The sequence below is a fragment of the Leuciscus leuciscus genome (assembly GCF_965113295.1).
Source record: "Leuciscus leuciscus genome assembly, chromosome: 18".
Classification (NCBI taxonomy): Eukaryota; Metazoa; Chordata; class Actinopteri; order Cypriniformes; family Leuciscidae; genus Leuciscus; species Leuciscus leuciscus.
The window spans coordinates 28,565,616-28,586,339 of NC_138742.1; the positions used below are offsets into that span (position 1 = coordinate 28,565,616).

A 20,724-nucleotide genomic window follows, 5' to 3' on the forward strand; every position below is an offset into this window, starting at 1 on the left:
AATAATGTTTTGGATGAGTTATTATTTAAAGTCGCCCTGTGGTGAAAATAAAGCTTTGATGTTGTTTATATTTCTATGTGGTAATTTTGCACAAACCATGTGCATTATAAGTTAACACCATTGCTGAGTAATCGCTGGTGTTTCTGACGTCACAAACTACCTTGTAACCAATCAGATCAACGTGTGATCGTCAACGAAATGCTCATTTAGTGCGTATACTAAATGAGGCAAGGGTTTACACAGGGCGACTTTAAATTAGTTTATTAACATTAAACAGTGCAGCATACTAATGATTTAAATATTATCAGAGGAAGCAATTTTCGTTAGAGTAGACTTATTTTCTACATTTCTGCCGAACGAGAGTCATTTTTGAGCAGGCTGCATAAAAATACTGCAATAAATGAAGTTCCCAGCAATGCAGCATGGCATGAATGAATTATGCAGATGGCTGTCTTGCTGTTTAACTGTTTATTTTTTGCTGCTTTTACTTATGCTGCTGTTGCTGCATGAAAGATCATTTCACTTATTAGTCATGGGGTGGTTGTTCAGAGCTCATCTTTACCTTATATTGAGGTCTATGTAAGAAAGAAAGAAAGAAAGAAAGAAAGAAAGAAAGAAAGAAAGAAAGAAAGAAAGAAAGAAAGAAAGAAAGAAAGAAAGAAGTTGAGAGTCATGCAAGTTCGGAATAATGACAAGAATGTGTAAATGTTGAGATAATGTTCATTTTTAGGTCAACTATTCCTCTGATGTCTGGAGTCTTGCCAGTTTTGTTCTCTGCAGTTTTGAGTGCAGTTTTCTTGCTTTTTGACTCGCTGCCTATTTTCTTTCATTTTGTGATTGTTTTCTGACTTGGTTCTCAGTTTGATTGTTTTACTGAAGTTTGATTTATGTTAAAGGGGGCATAGTGTACATTTGTTTCCCCTGATGCCCACTTAAAAAAGTTTATCTATGCCAAAATAATCATCATAATGTTGTTTTTTAATGATCATTTCACCCTATCTGACCCTTATTCTCACTCCAAAGGCATCAAAAACGAAAGCATGGTCAAGCACCCTTATAGCATCGCTAAAGGGACCCCTAGGCATCGCTATATTGACAAACTATGAACTCATTTGCCCTTACAACCAAGATAAGTTAATTCAAGTGTGCTATTAGTATACTTCTTTTAAACAAAAAATTAAGAAAGTATACTTTCAGTCTACTTTTTATGTATTTCTCAGAAATATACTTTGGGGGGCATGACATTTTTGTGAAAATTATCTAAAATGCTGGCGCTGGCAGGCAAAACACTGGCGGGAAAAGAGTTAAAGTACAGATAGAGGTATATTTCATTCCATACCATCACAGGATGTTGTTGCCAGCTCACACGCCTGCTCTGGTATCGTGGTGGGCTCTTGTTCAGTGTTGTGCGTGGCTAAGGTCTGGCTGGGCTCTGTGTCCGGAGTGGCAAATTGTTATTAGCCAGCGCCCACTCCACAAATTCAGCAAATTTCCCTTGAGGACGATCACCGGGCAGGCGTGCGTTCATGCACTCATTAAAGCTGCCGTCGGCAACATTTTTTTGATCATATTCAGTGTAATCGACACTATAATCCGACAGAACAACATAAATAAGGTGGTTTTAGAAAAAACCCGAGCTTCTAACTCCACCTGGAGCGTGTTATTTGTTTTGCAAAAATCCAGCGCTCCCGCTTCATCAGGTCCAATCAGCGCAGGGGGGTGTGAGATCTGACTGTCAATCACAGGTCGTGCACACGCCACAGATCCCCCCTCACTCGCGCACGTTAATATCACATGCACACGCCACGCCTGAAGTTCGCCTGGAGATTGCATGAAGCGTGATGGCGGAGAGAAAATCTACTAACAAGCTTCCAATTCCTCGGTTATTGCTATCTATGGATAGATTAGCCAGGGCAGCCTACCTCCGAGTCCATGGTGTTGATAGATGCTGAAGAGACGGACGCGTTCACAGAAAATCAGGTACACACGCACAGTGACGCACTGAAGTGCACGACCTCGATGGGAGGGTGCTCGCTGGTAGTGGGGAGGGGCATGAGAGTTGTAAACATTCAAAATTTTGGCTAATCAACCCAATCTGCCAGACTTGCCGACGGCAGCTTTAAGGCTGGTCCAAAAAAAACACTCAAAGTGAGTGAGTGAGAAAGTGAGTAAGGCTCACCAGGTCTAAAAAGTCACTTGTGTTGTCCTCAAAGGCACAATCGTCCTGCTCTAGACAGAGTAGGCGGTGGTTGCAATGATCGCACGACGAAGGAGCATATAAACAAAACAGTCCTAAATCTTCAACCCAACAGGAACACGCAGGAGATAATAGGAATAGTAATCATAGAAAACAACCACGTTAAACGAAAAAAACACAGAACAATGAACAGAAGATACTAAGGGCTTAAATACACAGAAATAGACGGTTAACAAAACTAGAAACAGGTGAGCCACTTAATCAGTAACCATACTAACAATGACCAGGAACACAGGTAAAACAGAACAGAACAAAACCAAACCAAAATACAAAGAAAATTAACATAACTATGAACAACTCTGACACGTACAGCCCCATCCTTCAATAACAGCCTCTTCTGAACTACTACATTTGGAAATTGGCTGCACGAACAAATTCATATTTAATTGATCACGATCATCTAAAAAATCTGCAGAACAACAGGTGCTACACACAGCCAGGAACGGCACAAGGTAAAATAAACAAATATCCATGTTTTTTGCTTGAAGCTGAACTCCGAAATGGACCCATTTTTTATTACAAGAAAGGCTGCAAGTAAGAGATAATGTACAGTACAGGCCAAAAGTTTGGAAACATTACTATTTTTAATGTTTTTGAAAGAAGTTTCTTCTGCTCATCAAGCCTGCATTTATTTGATCAAAAATACAGATTTTTTTTTTTCATATGGTGATATATTATTACAATAAAAAATAATTGGTTTTCAATTTATTATACTTTAAATGATCATTTATTTCTGTGATGCAAAGCTGAATTTTCAGGTTCATTACTCCAGTATCACATGATCCTTTAGAAATCATTCTAATATGATGATTCATTATCAAAGTTGGAAACAGTTCTGCTGCTTAATATTTTTTCATAACCTGTGATACCTTTTTAGGATACTTTGATGAACAAAAAGTAAAAAAAATAAAAATAAAAATAAAGAAGCAAATGTCTTTAAAATAGAAATATTTTGTAACAACAATATACACTACTGGTCAGTAATTTGGAGTCAGTAAATTTCTTTATTTCTTTTTTTTTTTAAATAAATCAATACTTTTATTCAGCAAGGATGTGTTAAATTGATAAAAAGTGATAGTAAAGAAGATTTATATTATTAGAAAATATTTTTTTATTTTGAATAAATACAGTTCTTTTTAACCTTTTATTCATCAAATATATTAGGCAGCAGAACTGTGTCCAACACTCATAATAAATCAGAATATTAGAATGATTTCTAAAGGATCATGTGATAGACTGGATGTCACATGTGACACTGAAGACTGGAGTAATGATCTTGCAAATTCAGCTTTGCATCACAGAAAGAAATTATAATTTAAAATATAATAAATTGAAAACCAATTCTTTTAAATTGTAATAATATATTGACTGGAGTTAAAATATTTTACTAGCTCTTTAAAAGCAAAGCTTCCGCGAAGAAAGCAGTTGCTAGCGTGGCAAGTTCAAACTAGACGCACATTTAAGGGATACAGTACAGTCATACTAATTATTAATAAAACCCACCATTTAAAAAAAAACGTGTGTGTGTGTGTCTGTAAGGGTGTATTGTATACCCCCAAAAACACAATTGGCAAAAGACAATTAGCTAAAGAAAAATATAAATTCCTTAAAGAGGAAAGTGTAAAGTTTCACATGAGGAGAGATTTATATCAAACAAGGTTCCATTTCAGTGAAGATGCTGCGTTTGATGGCAGATGCCAATATGAGCAGTAGACAGCAGCAAAGTCTACTGGGTTTTGGAACAGAGCCTGTAGTATATTAGACATAGTTCAGCATTGCTCTGACCTACCTGAAATTGAATATTGATTGAGAAGTGAGAAATGTCAACTGCTCACTTCAAACAGACTTTCTGAAGGTTCTGTTGCAAGCGGCCAAACCCAATTAGAAGATATAATGATGAAGGTGAATTTGCAATATTACTTCACTGAAAACACTGATACAAACCTAGTTTGTCCTCATATTTAGACCTATGTTTTCTTGCAGTTCTTTCCAATTCTTTATGACTCATTGTGGTAGTTTCATGGAATTGTGCCTTCACTCCATTCCTCTTGTCCCTCACTGAAATTATATGGTGATCTAGATGATAACTTTCTCCCAGCAGCACCCTGTGCTACAATTCTCACTACTTGCTGGCTGTCAGCACCCTAGGAATGCAATAAACAGCCCAACAAACATCTCTTAGCTTGTTAGAAGAGGTGTCTCGAGCCTTTCATAAGTACTGGCCCACAGTCTCCCCATCAAGAAAAAAAGTTCATGCTTGATGTGAGTCAGAGCTGCTGCTGCACTCAGCTTTCGGGGACTTTGTGTAGTTAGTAGGCTAACATTGAACACCAGGGTCGAGTTGCACTAGCAATGCATACGTTCTTTCTTAATTTAGAATGTAAAGTCCACACTAGATGCTTAGTAACTACTAGTTTGTACTCTGTGCTTTATTTGGTTGCACCATTTGTTCTTATGGCAGAACATAGATAGTAGATCGTAAGCTCTCCATGAAGTTATGAGTGGTCGCATAATATGACGTTTACCCTCAATGATCCTTCAAATATGTGTGCAGAAGTTGTTGAAATGCAGTGAATTTCAGTTTATCCTTCATTCGAACTTTTTTCACCTCAAGTAACTAACGGTAAAAATAAGTTTCCATTAAATATGATACTACTTAAGCCCAGGACACACCAAGCCGACGTAGTTTTTTCAGTGTGTTTTGATGCTAAATAACATTCAGAAACTGTTTTTGAAAATAAATAAATAAGGATAAAAAAAATAAACACTGATACAAAAATCTGAATTTTGTACTTGTACAACATGGACTGATGCACGCAGAGTTCAGGACGGGTTTGTGTTGAAGAGCCGCTAACAAAGTAATCTATTCACATAATGTTCTCTCTCTGAAAATGTAAGCGAGTGTATGTCAGCATTATCATATAAAGAATTGAAGTCTGTCGGGTAAAAAAAGAGATAGTTGATGCAGTTCAGTCTAATCTTTTATTCCAACTGTTACTCCTAAACTGAGGCTTTCGTAAATATTAGTTTATAAGTAGAGTTACGCTTCAACAAAGTGTAATGGTGCAATGCAATAGTGTGTGAGTTGTAGCTTAGTGTCCCTTTATGTCAAACTATGCTAAGTTGTAACTTACAAATGGCTGGTGCAACCGGTCCCGGCAGCATTTATTGCTGAAAAGGTCCGGAAAACAAAAACAAATAATGGGTAATTAAGAAGGGATGAAAAGGCAGAAGTGCTTACAAAGCTGGTTTGAGATTAAACCTCAAACAGTGCAATACCAAGAGCTAATTGTTTCTCATATGTTACTTCTAATGGAAAGAACTGTAGCCAGATAAAGACAAGGAGCTGCTTTTAAACAGTGGCATAAGAAAAGAAAAATACATTTGTTAGTCTTGAACTGGCCATATAGTGATTTATATCAAGTTTGGCCAATTGGCAAAAGTATTGTTCGGTTTCTATCACCAAAACAAACTGAGCACTTTTTTTGTGTTTAGTCAGAGAACAGTGTGTGTGTGTGTGTGTGTGTGTGTGTGTGTGTGTGTGTGTGTGTGTGTGTGTGTGTGTGTAATCGCTCGGCCCGCTTTTGCTCGGTTTGTTTTTCCACTGCAGTTTAGTACCGCTTCAAAGTGGGTGGAATTGTAGACTGCTCATTAAAGTTGCTGAAAAACGTTTTCCTTCCTGGTCGCAATATCCAGCTCTCGTTGGATCCGCTCCTCGGCTACCAGAGGAACGTCTGCAGCTCGTCTACTGAACACTCACCATGATTCAACCATTCCTTTTTTCAAGTTTTTTTTTTTTTTTATGCAAGTCGTTTAATAAAAATTGTGCAAACAAATTATACTGCGGTGGCTGTTGCTGACTATTTAAATCTAGCGAGTTTGGTGTCTCGTGTTGCAAACGAGTATTGGTAGTGACAATTCTCTCTGACCAATCAGTGATCTGTAGTGTTTTCACATCACAATTTAGTATCGGTATGGTACGCTTGGAACCTCAACAGAGGTGTTACCATTTAAAGCGAGCCGAACCGAGCCATACCATGCAGTGAAAAAGCGCCAAAGTGAGCCGAACCGAGCCATGCCATGCAGTGAAAAAGCGCCATAAGTTGTTCAACCAGAGAACAGAATCTAGTGAGCTACTGATGTAAATCGTTCACGGACACAAACGTGGATCCGTCCAGTACACAGTGCCATACAGTATTGCAGTAGGTGACAAGCACTGCAATCAGAAATAGTTCTTGCTTGCAAAAGCAGCTAAAAGAAGCAACTCAGTTCACCCTCTGAGTGTTTCTTGAGTTAACAACTTACAACTGAGTGATTTAAATAAAGTTGTATGTATCTTGCCAGTTTGGAAATGTCTGGTCTGTGGTGAGTGGTGCTAAAAGGTTAATGATCTGACACATTTAAAAACAATGTACCACCTACAATAAACCTAATCAATAGTGTTAACAAAACAAACATGAGATAAACACATTTTCTGAAGCATTCGTGCCACTTTAGCTGCAGAACTAATGACCACATTACAAGACAATAAACCAATCAGAACATGACACATCAACTAAGGAGCCAATGAAAACATGACACATACTAAGGAACCAATCAGAACAAAACACATGAAGCAAAGTAAGCACATGACTTGATCATCTTTTGCATAAAATGCGATGAACAGCATATACGCTAATTCTTCTTTTGCTCCCCTGTTTTTTTGATACTTTTGTAATTGGCATACAAAACTGACAGATATTATCCTTATATTGTAATCATTATGAGCACAAGTTGAAATGGCTTCTTTACACATTCACTGTGTCAGCTTAACTCAATACACTATGTTAACTAAGCACGTAACATGTTATAGCTGTACATCACTTCCATTTGGACATTACTTTGACACACTTATCTGATTACAGAATACTTCCTAAATTAGTTTGTAGCATCACTACTTTGACAAGACCACTCAAACATTACAAAACAAAACATTATCTCTTTACTCTCTCTTTCTGTAGTTTTAGTAAATCAGATTTTTTTATGTGAAGTCAGATACGCTGATCTGCAATGAGTGGGCAGACATCAGATCTTCTTGCATGACAGCTTTGTTTTCGGTTTTCTTTCAGCACTACCTCATTTAGTTTGCTATCCAATTTTACTTTGCAGGGAGAAAATTGGACCTTGTTCATTTTCCTGCCTCAGTGGCTCCAGCAATAAAAATCCACAGTGAGATAGAAAGAGACAGTCATGTGAAAAAAACACACCATAACTCACTCAATTAATCCAATGCAAATAAAGGATAGAAATGAAGCGTCAACGTCTGAATAGACTAATTTCAATATTTATATCAATAATTTTGGTTGAATTACAATTACTGCATTCAAAGCATTGTGTAACATGTTGAAACATTTCCTCTAAACCTTCATAAAACATTCAAAGTCTTATATTAATTTTTGCTGTAAAAAAACAAAACTCTCTCTGTGTGTGTGTGTGGGTTGTGAAAAGATAACGCCTCCCCCGGACAAACCTTCGGCTGTCCAGTTTGGATTAGGGAGGATGCAGGAATGCACTGGCCAGTGTGTGATTTTGATGGGGCTGCTCCACTCTTTCTGCTGATTTTACCTCCCCCTCCTTTTCTTTCAACAAACAATTCTCCTGGTTCTCTTGTTTTAATCCCTCTTTCCATTGCATCAAATTCTCATATCCCACTCCCCCATCTGGAGTTAAACCTAACCCTGTGCTATCCCCCTTAGGCCCCCGCCTATGGACCAGTCCCCTGTAAAGGGTAGGTTTAGATTTGTTCAGATTCAGGGTTAGCCCAATTGAGTTCAAATTCGGTTGCAATCCCCTGTAAGCGTTAGGTTTTAGTGCTGGTTGCAGGTACAGGGATAGCCCAATTGCCTTAGAATTAAGTCTCTTTTATGTGAAGGGTAGGTTTGGGGGTATGTTTCAGATACATAGTCCAACCAGGCTTTGAATCGGTCAATCCCCCTATTACCGGGTAGGTTTAGGCAAGTTTCCCTTATGCCCTCTCCCTAGATCTATCCAACCCCAGACACATCATCTGTGGTATACCTCAGGATCATTGGATGTTCCTGGATACCTCAGGATCATTGGACACACTCCTCTGAGGCAGCCTGACAAGGGGATCTTGTCCTAGGCATGTGTCCCTCAAAAATCTAAGTCCTCTATTGGTAACATGATCCCTAGACAATTCAAGCCTCATTATATAAATCTCCCACCGTTCTTACAATCTGATCATCCCAAAATTATATCATGCTTAACACGATTGCACCGACTACCACCTTATTGGTACCTCCACGAATACCATGACTATTCCACCAACCTCCACCAGATTCACACGACTACAACCTCATTAGTCAACCCCACGATTTCCATGACTGCCTTGATTACCATTTTATTAAGTACCATGATGTTTGCTCCCATTGCCAAAACTACAGTATTTCTAATCCCAGACCCCTAGTCCCATCCCTCCCCACCTTTCCCCAACAACCTCAATCAACCTAGTATTTAATGCTGTTTTTCCAAACCATCTAAAAAACTTTTTTCTATTGGATTTGAACCCGGAACTCCCCGTACCCAACTCACCTCCACTAAATAATAATTAATAATTAATAATAATAATAATTTGTTACATTTTATATAGCGCTTTTTCTGAGACCTCAAAGCGCTTTACATAGAAGGGGGGAATCTCCTCAACCACCACCAATGTGCAGCATCCACTTGGATGATGCGACGGCAGCCATATTGCGCCAGAACACTCACCACCACACACCAGCTTACTGGTGGAGAGGAGACAGTGATGAAACCAATCAGTATATGGGGATGATTAGGAGGCCATGATCGACAGAGGCCAAGGGGCAAATTTGGCCAGGATGCCGGGGTTACACCCCTACTGATTTTTAATGACCACAGAGAGTCAGGACCTCGGTTTAACGTCTCATCCGAAGGACGGTGCTCTTTTTGGCAGTATAGTGTCCCCGTCACTACACTGGGGTGTTAGGACCCACACAGACCACAGGGTGAGCGCCCCTTGCTGGCCTCACTAACACCTCTTCCAGCAGCAACCTGTTTTTTCCCAGGAGGTCTCCCATCCAGGTACTAACCAGGCTCAGCCCTGCTTAGCTTCAGTGGGCAACCAGTCTTGGACTACAGGGTGATATGGCTGCTGTAGCATCCTAACCCCCGTAGCATCCTATCTTCTACCCTTCAAAATAGCACAAACTCTGTTATTGGGAAGGACCCCCTCAATAATCATTCCGACTCAAGAATTACACAGACTCAGACTCAGTTACATTTCTTAACCACACTTTATTTACATATCTTATCTCCCTTAACGGGTCTTCACATTCAACGCTTTTGGGTATAAGCTTTAGCCCAGCCTCCTGATCCAGTACCTTTCTTTTTTCACTCTTGTCAGCCTTTCCCCACTCCGGATTGTGTTCCAGTCCGCACACCTTGATGCTCTGGATGCCGTGCCTCTCGAAATTAGGCAAATATTTGTTCCATTGCTTCGAATTCCTTTCCTTACTGTGTACCTATTGGCCCACATCCTTTTTAAAATGGAATTTCCAGTTTCCCCCACATACCCACACCGAGTGCCCCAATGAGGTAAATGCATTTTTTTTTCTGTTCAAGGGGATGGCCTGTGAGATTCTGTAAATTAATTCTAATGGTTTTAACATTCTCTAGAAAGTGGTAAGTATCCTTCACATGGCTAGTATGCCTGGTGGAGAGCAGGTTGTTATAGGAGTTAATAAACTAAATGGCCAGCTGGCCCTTTCCTTATGCACCTTGGGCAATAAATAAAACCTCCTTTTCCTCGGTATGTCCTGCCCTTTCACATACTCTGCTTGCTTCTTATTTAAAAACCATTTCTTCTATAGTATTTCCAATTTGCTTTTAATCACCTCCACCGACTCTAAGTAAATTGGCTGCTCCAATTGTTTATAAAATTCTGTGTCTTGCAATTGCCTCATGGCCTCCCTAACATATTGCTCTCTGTCCATTATAACCACCATGCTGCCTTTTTCTGCTCACTTGACAACTACATCCCTCCTCAAGTCCTTTAAGGCCTCCCATTCCTCCCTCGATAGGTGTCACGCTTCTCCCACCTGCTTTACCCCTTTCATAACTTTCTCATCCTCCTCCACTATCATCCATACCAACTCCGCCACCTGACTCCTCCTCGGCTCCCATCCTAAACTCATCATAAACTGGACCCCCTGTCTCTCCTCCCCCTCCCCTCTTCCCCCTCAAAAAACCGGTACATTTTTGCCGTCAATGATAGGCCGCAAGGCCGGCCTCTGCGTCCAATCAATTCCAACGATTCTCCCCCATCCATGATCCCCTGGGAAAAAAGACAGACCCCTTTGCAGAACTGATATTTCATCTTTATTTAAGATTCTTAAAACTGTCTGGGAGAGTTTCACCACGGTACCCTGGCTTTGGTTTGCCTCTCCCTTAGCAGTTTAACTGCCCTTCCCAGTGCTGCCACATTGCCCTCCCTGTTTCCTGGGTCTAATGGGAAAAGTCCAACTCTGTGCAAAAGTCCAACTCTGTGCGAAAGCCCCAGGGCTTTCTTGATAATTTTCTCATGATAACCAATGGCTTGGTTCCTATTATTGATTCCAAAGGACAATAGTACCCTTGTAACTCCTTCACTTGTTGGGGTCCTGTTATTCAAAATATCATGTGCATGTGCCCACTGTGCTCCTGGATAACACACCACTTGGACCCTTTTATCCAATATGATCGGTAGCCTCCTCATGTTTGAGTCTCCTAGCACCAAAACTGTTCTGCTGAGTCGGATGATCCAATTCCTGAACTTGTCCCCCTCCCCCCGTGCTCCTGCCTCTCAAGTATGCCCAAGCCACTGAACTCATCGTCCTTTTTCCTGTAGTCCTACCCTGTCTTGTTCCATCCTCTTCCTCTTTCTCCCACGTATTTCACAGAGATATAGTACATCCTTAGGCTCTCACACACACACTGCCTGGCACTGCCATACAATTGCCACCCTTTTGTGGGTGCTGGGGCTGCCGGCACCACTACTGCTCTTAGCCATCTCACCACCTGTTGCAGAGATCTGGGCCCTGGTTCCTCCTCAGTCTCCCGTAGATTGTTAAATGATGGGTCATCTTGATATGCTTGTGCATGAGCCTAACGATAATCTTGAACTGCTCATCTCTATCCAATTTTGTGATCTATAACAGAAAACTCTTTTGATAAAGTTATCTTACTCCATCACTTATTACATTCTCTTATCCTATAGATCTCTCCCTACCCAGGAGTATGAAATCTTCAATCTAAATTAACTCCGGACCACCAAACCAAACCGTATCCCCAGGGGTCACGGTTCGATAATCCTGGACCAGCATCATACTCCCAAGAGAACTTCCTCTTTTCTTAGGCCCCTTCTATTACCCAACCGTTAGATCCTCTTTTACTCTTATCACTAATAGCCACTCTAATGTTAATAGACCTCCTCCCAACTACCAGCCAGCTCTCTGGCCTGGGCTAATGTTGAATCTTATGAGAAAAACGAAGTGGAAATGATATTGAACTGGCTTGATTTCCTTTTCGCTCCCCATTCAATTCCCACCCGGATCACCCGGTTCAGAACCAAGTGAGACAGTGATTTCCTAAACTACAATGGCCCAATACTTCAGCTTTCCATAGCTCCCCCAAGGGGGAGTGAGTGTGTGTGTGTTGTCCTGGTAAACCCTATATTAAGGGGACAAAATATCCCCACAAAGATGGAATCCCCACGAAGAAGTCAATATCCTAAATCCTTGTCCTTATGGGGAAATTGTTCGGTCTCCATGAGGAAAACAGCTTATAAATGTGGTGAAGTGATGTTTTTTGAAAATAAAAAAATGCTGAAAGCTTTCTGTGATGGATAAGTTTAGGGGTAGGGTAAGGTTAGGGGATAGAATATACACTTTTAGCAATAAAATCGGTTATTGCTTTTTGAAGTAATGAAACTCACAATTTAAGAGAGAGAGAGAGAGAGAGAGAGAGAGAGAGACGCTGAACAGACACAAGTAGGCTACGCATCTCTCTCTCTACCTCGATAATGAATTCAAATAAATGCTATAATTCATTCATTCAAATAAATGTAATCTCACGCACTACTTTATCTTTGTGTCTGATTCAGAGCGGGCAGAATGCTGAATCTAACTGACGAAACTGACGAAAATAACCATCAATGTTACCCTTCCAGAACATAACAGTTTTAAGTTGTCAATGCTGGCAAATGACCATGGTATAAATGGGATAATCCACGGCTAGCTGTGCATTAAACGATTTGAATGCACTCCACTTCGCGTCGGGCGGTTCTTTGCCTCCATGTCCTGCATAAAACAGTTTAAAGCACAGCTAGCTGTCTATTATCCCTTACTTTCACCTATGGAGAGTCCCTGTAAACCACATACACAAGTGTGTTCTGGTTGGTCCATTGCAGAATTCACTCTGTCAAATATTTCTGGTATTTACCCGACGCGAAGTGGAGTGCATTCAAATCGTTTAATGCACAGCTCGCCGTGGATTATCCCACTTATACCATGGCATGTCCTGTATAACTAACCACTCAGCTGACAAACCTAATAATAACAAAAATTGTAATTGACTGTTTTTATGAGGAGCTTTAAACTAATCTACGAGATATTAAAATAATTGAATGTCCACCAATTTATTAAATAGTGGGATAATGCACAGTAAACTAGACATTAGTACAAATGAATCCCCTTCATGGTGACCAAGACCCCAATTTAAAGCCAATGTTTTTGAACTATGTTCACTCAGATATTACTATTACATTTAATGGCATGTTTTAAAGGATCGATTGCTCCGGTCTGCCTTGATCGATTGCTCCTGTCTGCCTGCCTCGCTGCCTGCTGTGAGTGTGTTTGCTTCGGTGCTGTAAGCTCCGTTTAAGCCTCGGATTTCTTTGTTTTGACCCATCATTTACTACAATTTCTAGTTGTTTATACTACTACTAAATACAGCTTACCCAACATCTCAGATTAACCTGACATCGCTAGCTTCTGTTTGCACAACACGCTAGCCTGTTAACGCGCCACCCGTGTGCTCAGCTATCTTTATTTATTTATTTTTCTCTCGCGCGCCCGCGCCTTTGAGTTCATAAAAAGCTCAGGTAAGTAAGAATCAGTCAACAAACACGGTGAGTAATGTCTTGTCCTGTTATTGTCACCTGCACTTCATGTCACATGTTTAGCATAGCCTTCTCTGTCGGCAATATAGGATTTATATGTGATAAATGCAGAGCCGGACAGTAACGGAGTACATTTACTTGAGTACAGTACTTAAGTACAATTTTGAGGGATCTGTACTTTACTCGAGTATCATTTTTGGGGAGTACTCATGACTTGTACATTTGAGAGGCAAATATTGTACTCTTTACTCCACTACATTTCTATCCATAACCGTGAGTACCCATTACTTCTTCTAAACAAAAAAAAAAAAAGGAAAAAAGAAAAATCTCGGAAACCCTCGATTTGTTGTTTCCCTCTCAAACGTGATTGGATTGTGCAGGCGCCACTGATTGGGACAGCCTATCAGCAATCACCTTCAGCTTTCCGCCAAAGTCAACTCCATGGTCAGATTTAGATAAGAGACGAAACCATGGACGAAACAATGGATGAAGGTCCATCGCGGGAAGCGATTTTTTTTTTTTTTCAGGATGGTAGGGGAAGACTCATGAATATTCATTAGGAAGTCATCCCTGATTGGTCTTGACCCTAGTGATGGGTAGGTTTAGGGGTGGGGTTAGGGGGTAGTTTATCAGACCAATCAGGGATGACTTCCCTAATGAATATTCATGAGTCTTCCCCTACCATCCTGGGAAAAAAAATATCGCTCCCGGGAATGTGCCAACCCGTGGCCCCACCTCGCCAGACTATTTCAATTTTCTGAACAATTTAATGATAGTTTTCGCTTCAAGTGTTTGCTGTGTTTACCAATGTAAGCACTGTGGCAGTAGTAATGCAATATTTAGAAAATTTACTCTTGTACTCTTGATACTCAAGTACTTTTAAAAACAAGTACTTCAGTACTTTTACTTAAGTAGACATCTGACTGTAGTACTTTTACTTGTACTTGAGTAAAATTTAGCAAGGGGTATCTGTACTTTTACTCAAGTAATGAAGCTGTGTACTCTGTCCGCCTCTGGATAAATGCAAGGAGACAGTTAGGCTGACAGAAAAGATTTTAGAATTAGAAACATGCATCCAAACTTTAATTGAGGATAGTAAGAGTGCTAGAGATTTAAATACTACTTTGGATGCGCCTAGCATAGTGAACTCTTTACATGAGTCGGTTCTGGCTGAAGTAGAGCCTATGCAGCCGGGCAAATGGGTGACAGTGAGGGATCGCTCTAGTCGCGGATCAAAAAACCACTCTTCCGTTCCGATTACCATAACAAATCGATTTGCCCCGCTCAGTGAAACACCCACTGAGAATGATTGTGCCCTAGTTATTGGCGATTCTATTACACGGAACGTGAAAACAGAGACACCAGCCACCATAGTCACATGTTTGCCGGGAGCCAGAGCGCCTGACATTAAAGCAAATTTAAAAGTGCTGGCTAATGCTAATCGTAAATTCTCTAAGATCATTATTCATGTCGGCACTAATGATGTTCGACTCCGCCAGTCGGAGATCACCAAAATTAATATTAAAGAGGTGTGTGAACTCGCAAGTACGATGTCAAGGACTGTAATTTGCTCTGGCCCCCTTCCTGTTCGCAGGAGTGATGAGATAGTTAGTAGATTGTGTTCGCTTAACGGTTGGCTGTCTAAGTGGTGTCCGCTTAATAATATAGAATTCATAGACAATTGGAAAAGTTTTTGGGGCAAACCTGACCTGTTGAAAAGAGATGGTATTCATCCCTCCTGGGATGGTGCTGCTCTTCTCTCTAGTAATATGGCACATAGTCTTAGAGCTCAAACATGACAATCTGGGGCTCAGGTCAGGAAGCAGACAGACTGGCTAAACCGACCGTCTGCTAGCGGCCTCGCATCACCAAGGTCAGATAAATCCCATCACATAGAGCCTCTTTCACCTAGCTATCATCATATAGAGACTGTGTCTGTTCCCCGAACTTGGAAATCCAAAAAACGTTTAAACCCATCTAAGGTTAAAAATGTAATTGATGTTCAACAAATAAAAAACAGCTATAATACAGATGAGCAAATGCTAAAGCTTGGGTTGCTGAATATTCGATCGCTTACTTCAAAAGCACTCATTGTTAATGATATGATTTCAGATAATAACCTAGATGTGCTGTGTTAGAAACCTGGCTAAAACCAAACGATTACATTACTTTAAATGAGTCCACCCCGCAAGATTATTGTTATAAACATGAGCCTCGTCTGAAACGCAAAGGGGGAGGAGTTGCTGTAATTTATAGTAATATTTTCAAAACCACTAAGAAATCAAGTTTTAAATATAATTCTTTTGAAGCATTGGTGCTTAATGTAAAAATATATAGTATAAACGATAAATCACGTTTGAGATTTGTGCTGGCTACTGTATACAGGCCACCAGGGCACCATACAGACTTTATCAAAGAATTTGCAGACTTTCTATCAGAATTAATATTGACTGCAGATAAAGTACTAATTGTTGGTGATTTTAATATACACATCGATAATAAAAAAGATGCATTGGGATTGTCATTTAAAGACATTGTAAACTCAATTGGAGTTAGACAACACGTGTCAGGACCTACTCACCGTCGTAATCATACTCTAGATCTAATATTATCACACGGAATAGATGTTGATGCCGTTGAAATTCTGCAGCAGAGCGATGACATTTCAGATCATTATCTAGTCTCGTGTAAATTACATTTAGCCAAGGCTGCAAAGCCGACTCCGTGTTTCAAATATGTTAAAACTATCACTTCTGCCACTAAAGATTGCTTTATTAATAATCTTCCTGATTAGTTTCATCATCTCAGCATCCCGGATAGCTTAGAACAACTTGATATTGCAACAGAAACTTTTAACTCTCTCTTTTCCAGCACTATAGACACAGTTGCTCCGTTGCGCTTAAAGAAGATTAAAGAAAATAGTCCAACGCCGTGGTACAACGAGCACACTCGGGCCCTTAAGAGAGCAGCCAGAAAAATGGAGCGCAACTGGAAGAAAACAAAACTAGAGGTATTTCGCATTTGATGGAAGGAGAGCTCGATTACTTACAGAGAGGCTTTAAAAGCTGCTAGATCTGCTTATTTTTCAACCCTATTAGAAGAAAATAAACATAATCCTAGGTATTTATTTGAAACGGTGGCTAAACTAACGAAAAAGAAAGCTTCAAGCACCGAAGTTTCCAAGCAACATAGCAGTAATGATTTTATGAACTTCTTCACTTATAAGATTGATAATATCAGGGACAAAATTATAACTATGCAACCGTCTACTACAGTATCGCATCAGGCAGTGCATTGTAGTCTCCCTGAGGAAAAATTTGATTCATTCGTTGCTATTGGAGAGCAAGAATTTACTAAACTCGTTAAATCATCTAAATCGACAACATGTATGTTAGACCCTATACCGACTAAGCTACTGAAAGAGATGCTCCCAGAGGTCACAGATCCTCTTCTTAATATCATTAATTCGTCTTTGTCTCTAGGATACGTACCAAAAACCTTTAAGCTGGCTATGATTAAACCGCTTGTTAAAAAAACGCAACTTGATCCTACAGAATTAGTCAATTACAGGCCGATCTCGAATCTACCTTTTCTGTCAAAGATATTAGAAAAGGCAGTATCCTCACAACTGTGTTCCTTTCTTGAAAGAAATGATATCTGCGAGGATTTCCAGTCTGGATTTAGACCGTACCATAGTACCGAGACAGCTCTCGTTAGAGTCACAAATGATTTGCTTTTATCATCCGATCGTGGTTGTATCTCTCTATTAGTGTTACTCGATCTTAGTGCAGCATTTGACACCATTGACCACAACATTCTTTTAAATAGACTCGAACATTATGTTGGCATTAGTGGAATTGCACTAGCATGGTTTAAATCATACTTATCTGACCGTTATCAGTTTGTAGCAGTAAATGAAGAGATATCTTATCAATCACAAGTTCAGTATGGTGTACCACAAGGCTCAGTACTAGGACCGTTGCTGTTCACTCTGTACATGCTACCATTAGGAGATATCATCCATGCTTCATAGGAAGCATGGAATTAGCTTCCACTGTTATGCTGACGATACTGAGCTCTATATTTTTTCAAAACCTAACGAAACTTACCAATTCACAAAATTAACGGAATGCATAGCAGATATAAAAAATTGGATGACTCGTATGACTCGTAATTTCCTACTTCTAAATTCTGAAAAAACAGAGATTCTAATTATTGGACAAAAAACTTCCTCACGTAGTAACCTAGAATACTGTCTAACACTTGATGGCTGCTCTGTTAAGTCTTCGTTGTCGGTTAGGAACCTGGGTGTGCTCTTTGATACCAATATTTCATTTGAAAGTCACTTGTCTAGTATCTGTAAAACCGCATTTTTCCATCTTAAAAATATATCTAAATTACGCCATATGCTCTCATTGACAAATGCGGAACAATTAGTTCATGCGTTCATGACCTCAAGGCTAGATTATTGTAATGCTATACTGGGTGGTTGCCCTGCACGCTTAATTAACAAACTACAGCTGGTCCAAAACGCAGCAGCTCGAGTTCTTACCAGAACCAGGTAGTATGACCATATTAGCCCGGTTCTGTCAAAACTGCATTGGCTGCCTATTAAACATCGCATAAATTTTAAAATATTGCTGATTACTTACAAAGCACTAAATGGTTTAGCTCCGCAGTACTTGAGCGAGCTCTTAACGCATTATAGTCCTTCACGTCTATTGCGATCTCAAAATTCCGGCCAGTTAATAATACCTAGAATATCAAAATCGACTGCTGGCGGTAGATCCTTCTCCTATTTAGCACCAAAACTTTGGAACAGTCTTCCTACCATTGTCCGGGAAGCAGACACACTCTGTCAGTTCAAAGCCAGATTAAAGACACATCTCTTTGACCTACAGTAGCATTCACATAATACATTATAGACTTCTAAAATTCAATGTTAGGCTGCATAGATTAGGTCAGCCGGAACCGGGAACACTTCCCATAAATCCTGATGTACTCGTTACATCATGAGAAGAATGGCATCTAGGCTAATTTTAGTGTCTGTGTTTATCTCGAGGTTTTCCCGCAGCCTCCCGGATACAGGCCGTATCCAGATCTGATGAAGGACCTTCACCTGGACCCGATGACAACGCAGTGCTGAAGTGCCAACTAGTCTCTCCCTATGGAGGATCCCTTTACCACTCTACAGATAAGGCGTTGTCAGGAAATTTCGTTTCGCGTTCCTACCCGAAGTGACAAAATAAAATAAAATTATCTATCAAAATTCATAAGGAAAGCCCAGTACTTTGTTGAGGCTTGGTCTGTAGGGAATTCCAAACCTGCGCACATATATTCAAACGCACATAACTATAGAACCAATTCTAAAACGCCATCAGCGTTTCTCACAGGTTCGCGTTTAAAGTTTGTGTAGAGAGAATGGTGTCGTCTTAGCGGCCCCTAATTTAATAACAAATGATCGTTGCGACGGAAGTGAATCAGTCAAAACTAACTTTAGCTGGAAAATAACTTTATTAAAGAACCACTATAAAGCCAAAACAATCTCTGTTACCTTAAATTATACGCTTGTCTCTGTAAAGCTGCTTTGAAACAATCTACATTGTTAAAAGCGCTATATAAATGAAGATGACTTGACTTGACTTGACTTGAAAGTAAGGATACACACAATACATAAAAAAAAACAAAAAATAAAAAAAAACTTTTATTCACTGAAATGTATTAGCAATTCAATAACAGATCAAACTAAAAAGTTCAGGATAAAACAAATAAACTCTAACAATCTTCTGTCTGCAATTGTTTTGTTGCAAAAGCAAAAGAACAGTTAGATAAGGTAACATTACCATCACACATACAGTACAAGTTGTTGTCACATTCAGTTTTAGGGTATGTTTACACGACAACGATGTACAAAAGACTGCAAAGTTTTTCCTTTGCATTTTTTAAAAGTTTCACGTACAAACGACAACATTGTCAAAACGATCCTTGTTCACACAGATCCTCGAAAACAACTAAAAACGCTGTATTATTGATGTCAGGCCAGTAGTTGGCGATGTCACTTTGTAAACACTACGCGCCTATAGTCTGAACACCTATACCACCTATATACACCTATAACTGAACACCTATATAGCACATCACCGTTTTCATGTAGTTTACACGGAGACAGTAACAATATCGGTTTCAAAAACTTGCCCTTTGAAACCCATTTTTAAAAATGTGCATGTAAATGAACGGCCAACGACGCCATTTTCAACTAAAATTATGTTCCATGGACATTAGTTTGGTTCCTGTTTTCCTTAGTCTTCCTTCATGTTTCCTTTGTTCCAGTTGCTAGTTTGTTTCTTTGGTTACTCATTGATTATGTTCACCTGTGTCTTGTAGTCCCCTTTTTTCTTGTATTTTGAAGCCCTTAGTTGGATTATTTTCATTTTCCTGTATTGTCTATGCAGTTTAGCCTACCTGTTGTGTTGCTTGCCTTCTATTTTTTGGTTTACTCTTCCTTATTACCAAACATTTTGGCTGGAAATCTACATCTCATCACCCTGCCTGCTCTGACCATGACAGTTGTACATCTAGCATAAACTCTGTTTACCTTAACAAATCAGCTTTATTCAAAGATGAGTCCTCAATCAAGACACATTTATGTAACATACTAAATCTTAACAAATGTTAGAGGTTTATTGCTGAAAACAATTTGGCAATAGAATAAGAAAAGGGTAACTTAATAATACAAATTGAAATATCCAAATTTGAATAGTATTGATCTGGTTTTATGGATGTTTATATATTGTTCCTGGAAAAATACTGATTTAGAAAATGATTTTCGATGTTTTGAATGTGTCAGAGCAGCATCTGTCAGCTGATCGCCAAAAAATCCAGAAGATGAGTAATGATTATGTAAGTAGGAGTGTGTGAGAGAGAAATCCATATTTATCTAACACAATACAAACACACTGTGTGTGTGGGAGCAGCATATTAATAGCACAGTTCTGTTCTCACTGCCAAGAGTATGCTGATCAAATGGAAACACAGGTGCACTGAAGTTACATGTTCAGAAGTACGAAGAAAATGTAAAATAATGACAATTAATTAAATCTTATTTTTAGGTTTTGTGTAAAGAATGATTGGATGAAATTAAAATTGGAAAATAAATCCAAGCTTTCAGCCTACAGACTGAGGAGGTGGGAAAAGTCTAAACAAAGGAAGGTGGGAAATGAAAGTTTCTGGCAAACACATTTGAGCCCACACACTCTCATTCTGAAGGTGTAAAGTGGTAATTTTTGTTGCA

The 20,724-nt window shown here is 39.5% G+C and overlaps 1 protein-coding gene across 1 annotated transcript in view; it reads left to right on the forward strand.

Moving 5' to 3' along the window:
- Positions 1–18,706, forward strand: part of LOC309480626 (laforin-like) — a 53,308-nt gene extending 34,602 nt beyond the window's left edge. Inside the window, exon 5 of the mRNA XM_082145238.1 lies at positions 18,496–18,706. Within this exon, the coding sequence (XP_082001364.1) occupies positions 18,496–18,579 (84 nt within the window). The 3' untranslated portion in view covers positions 18,580–18,706. The remainder of the gene's footprint in view (positions 1–18,495) is intronic.
- The last annotated feature ends 2,018 nt before the right edge of the window (positions 18,707–20,724 follow it).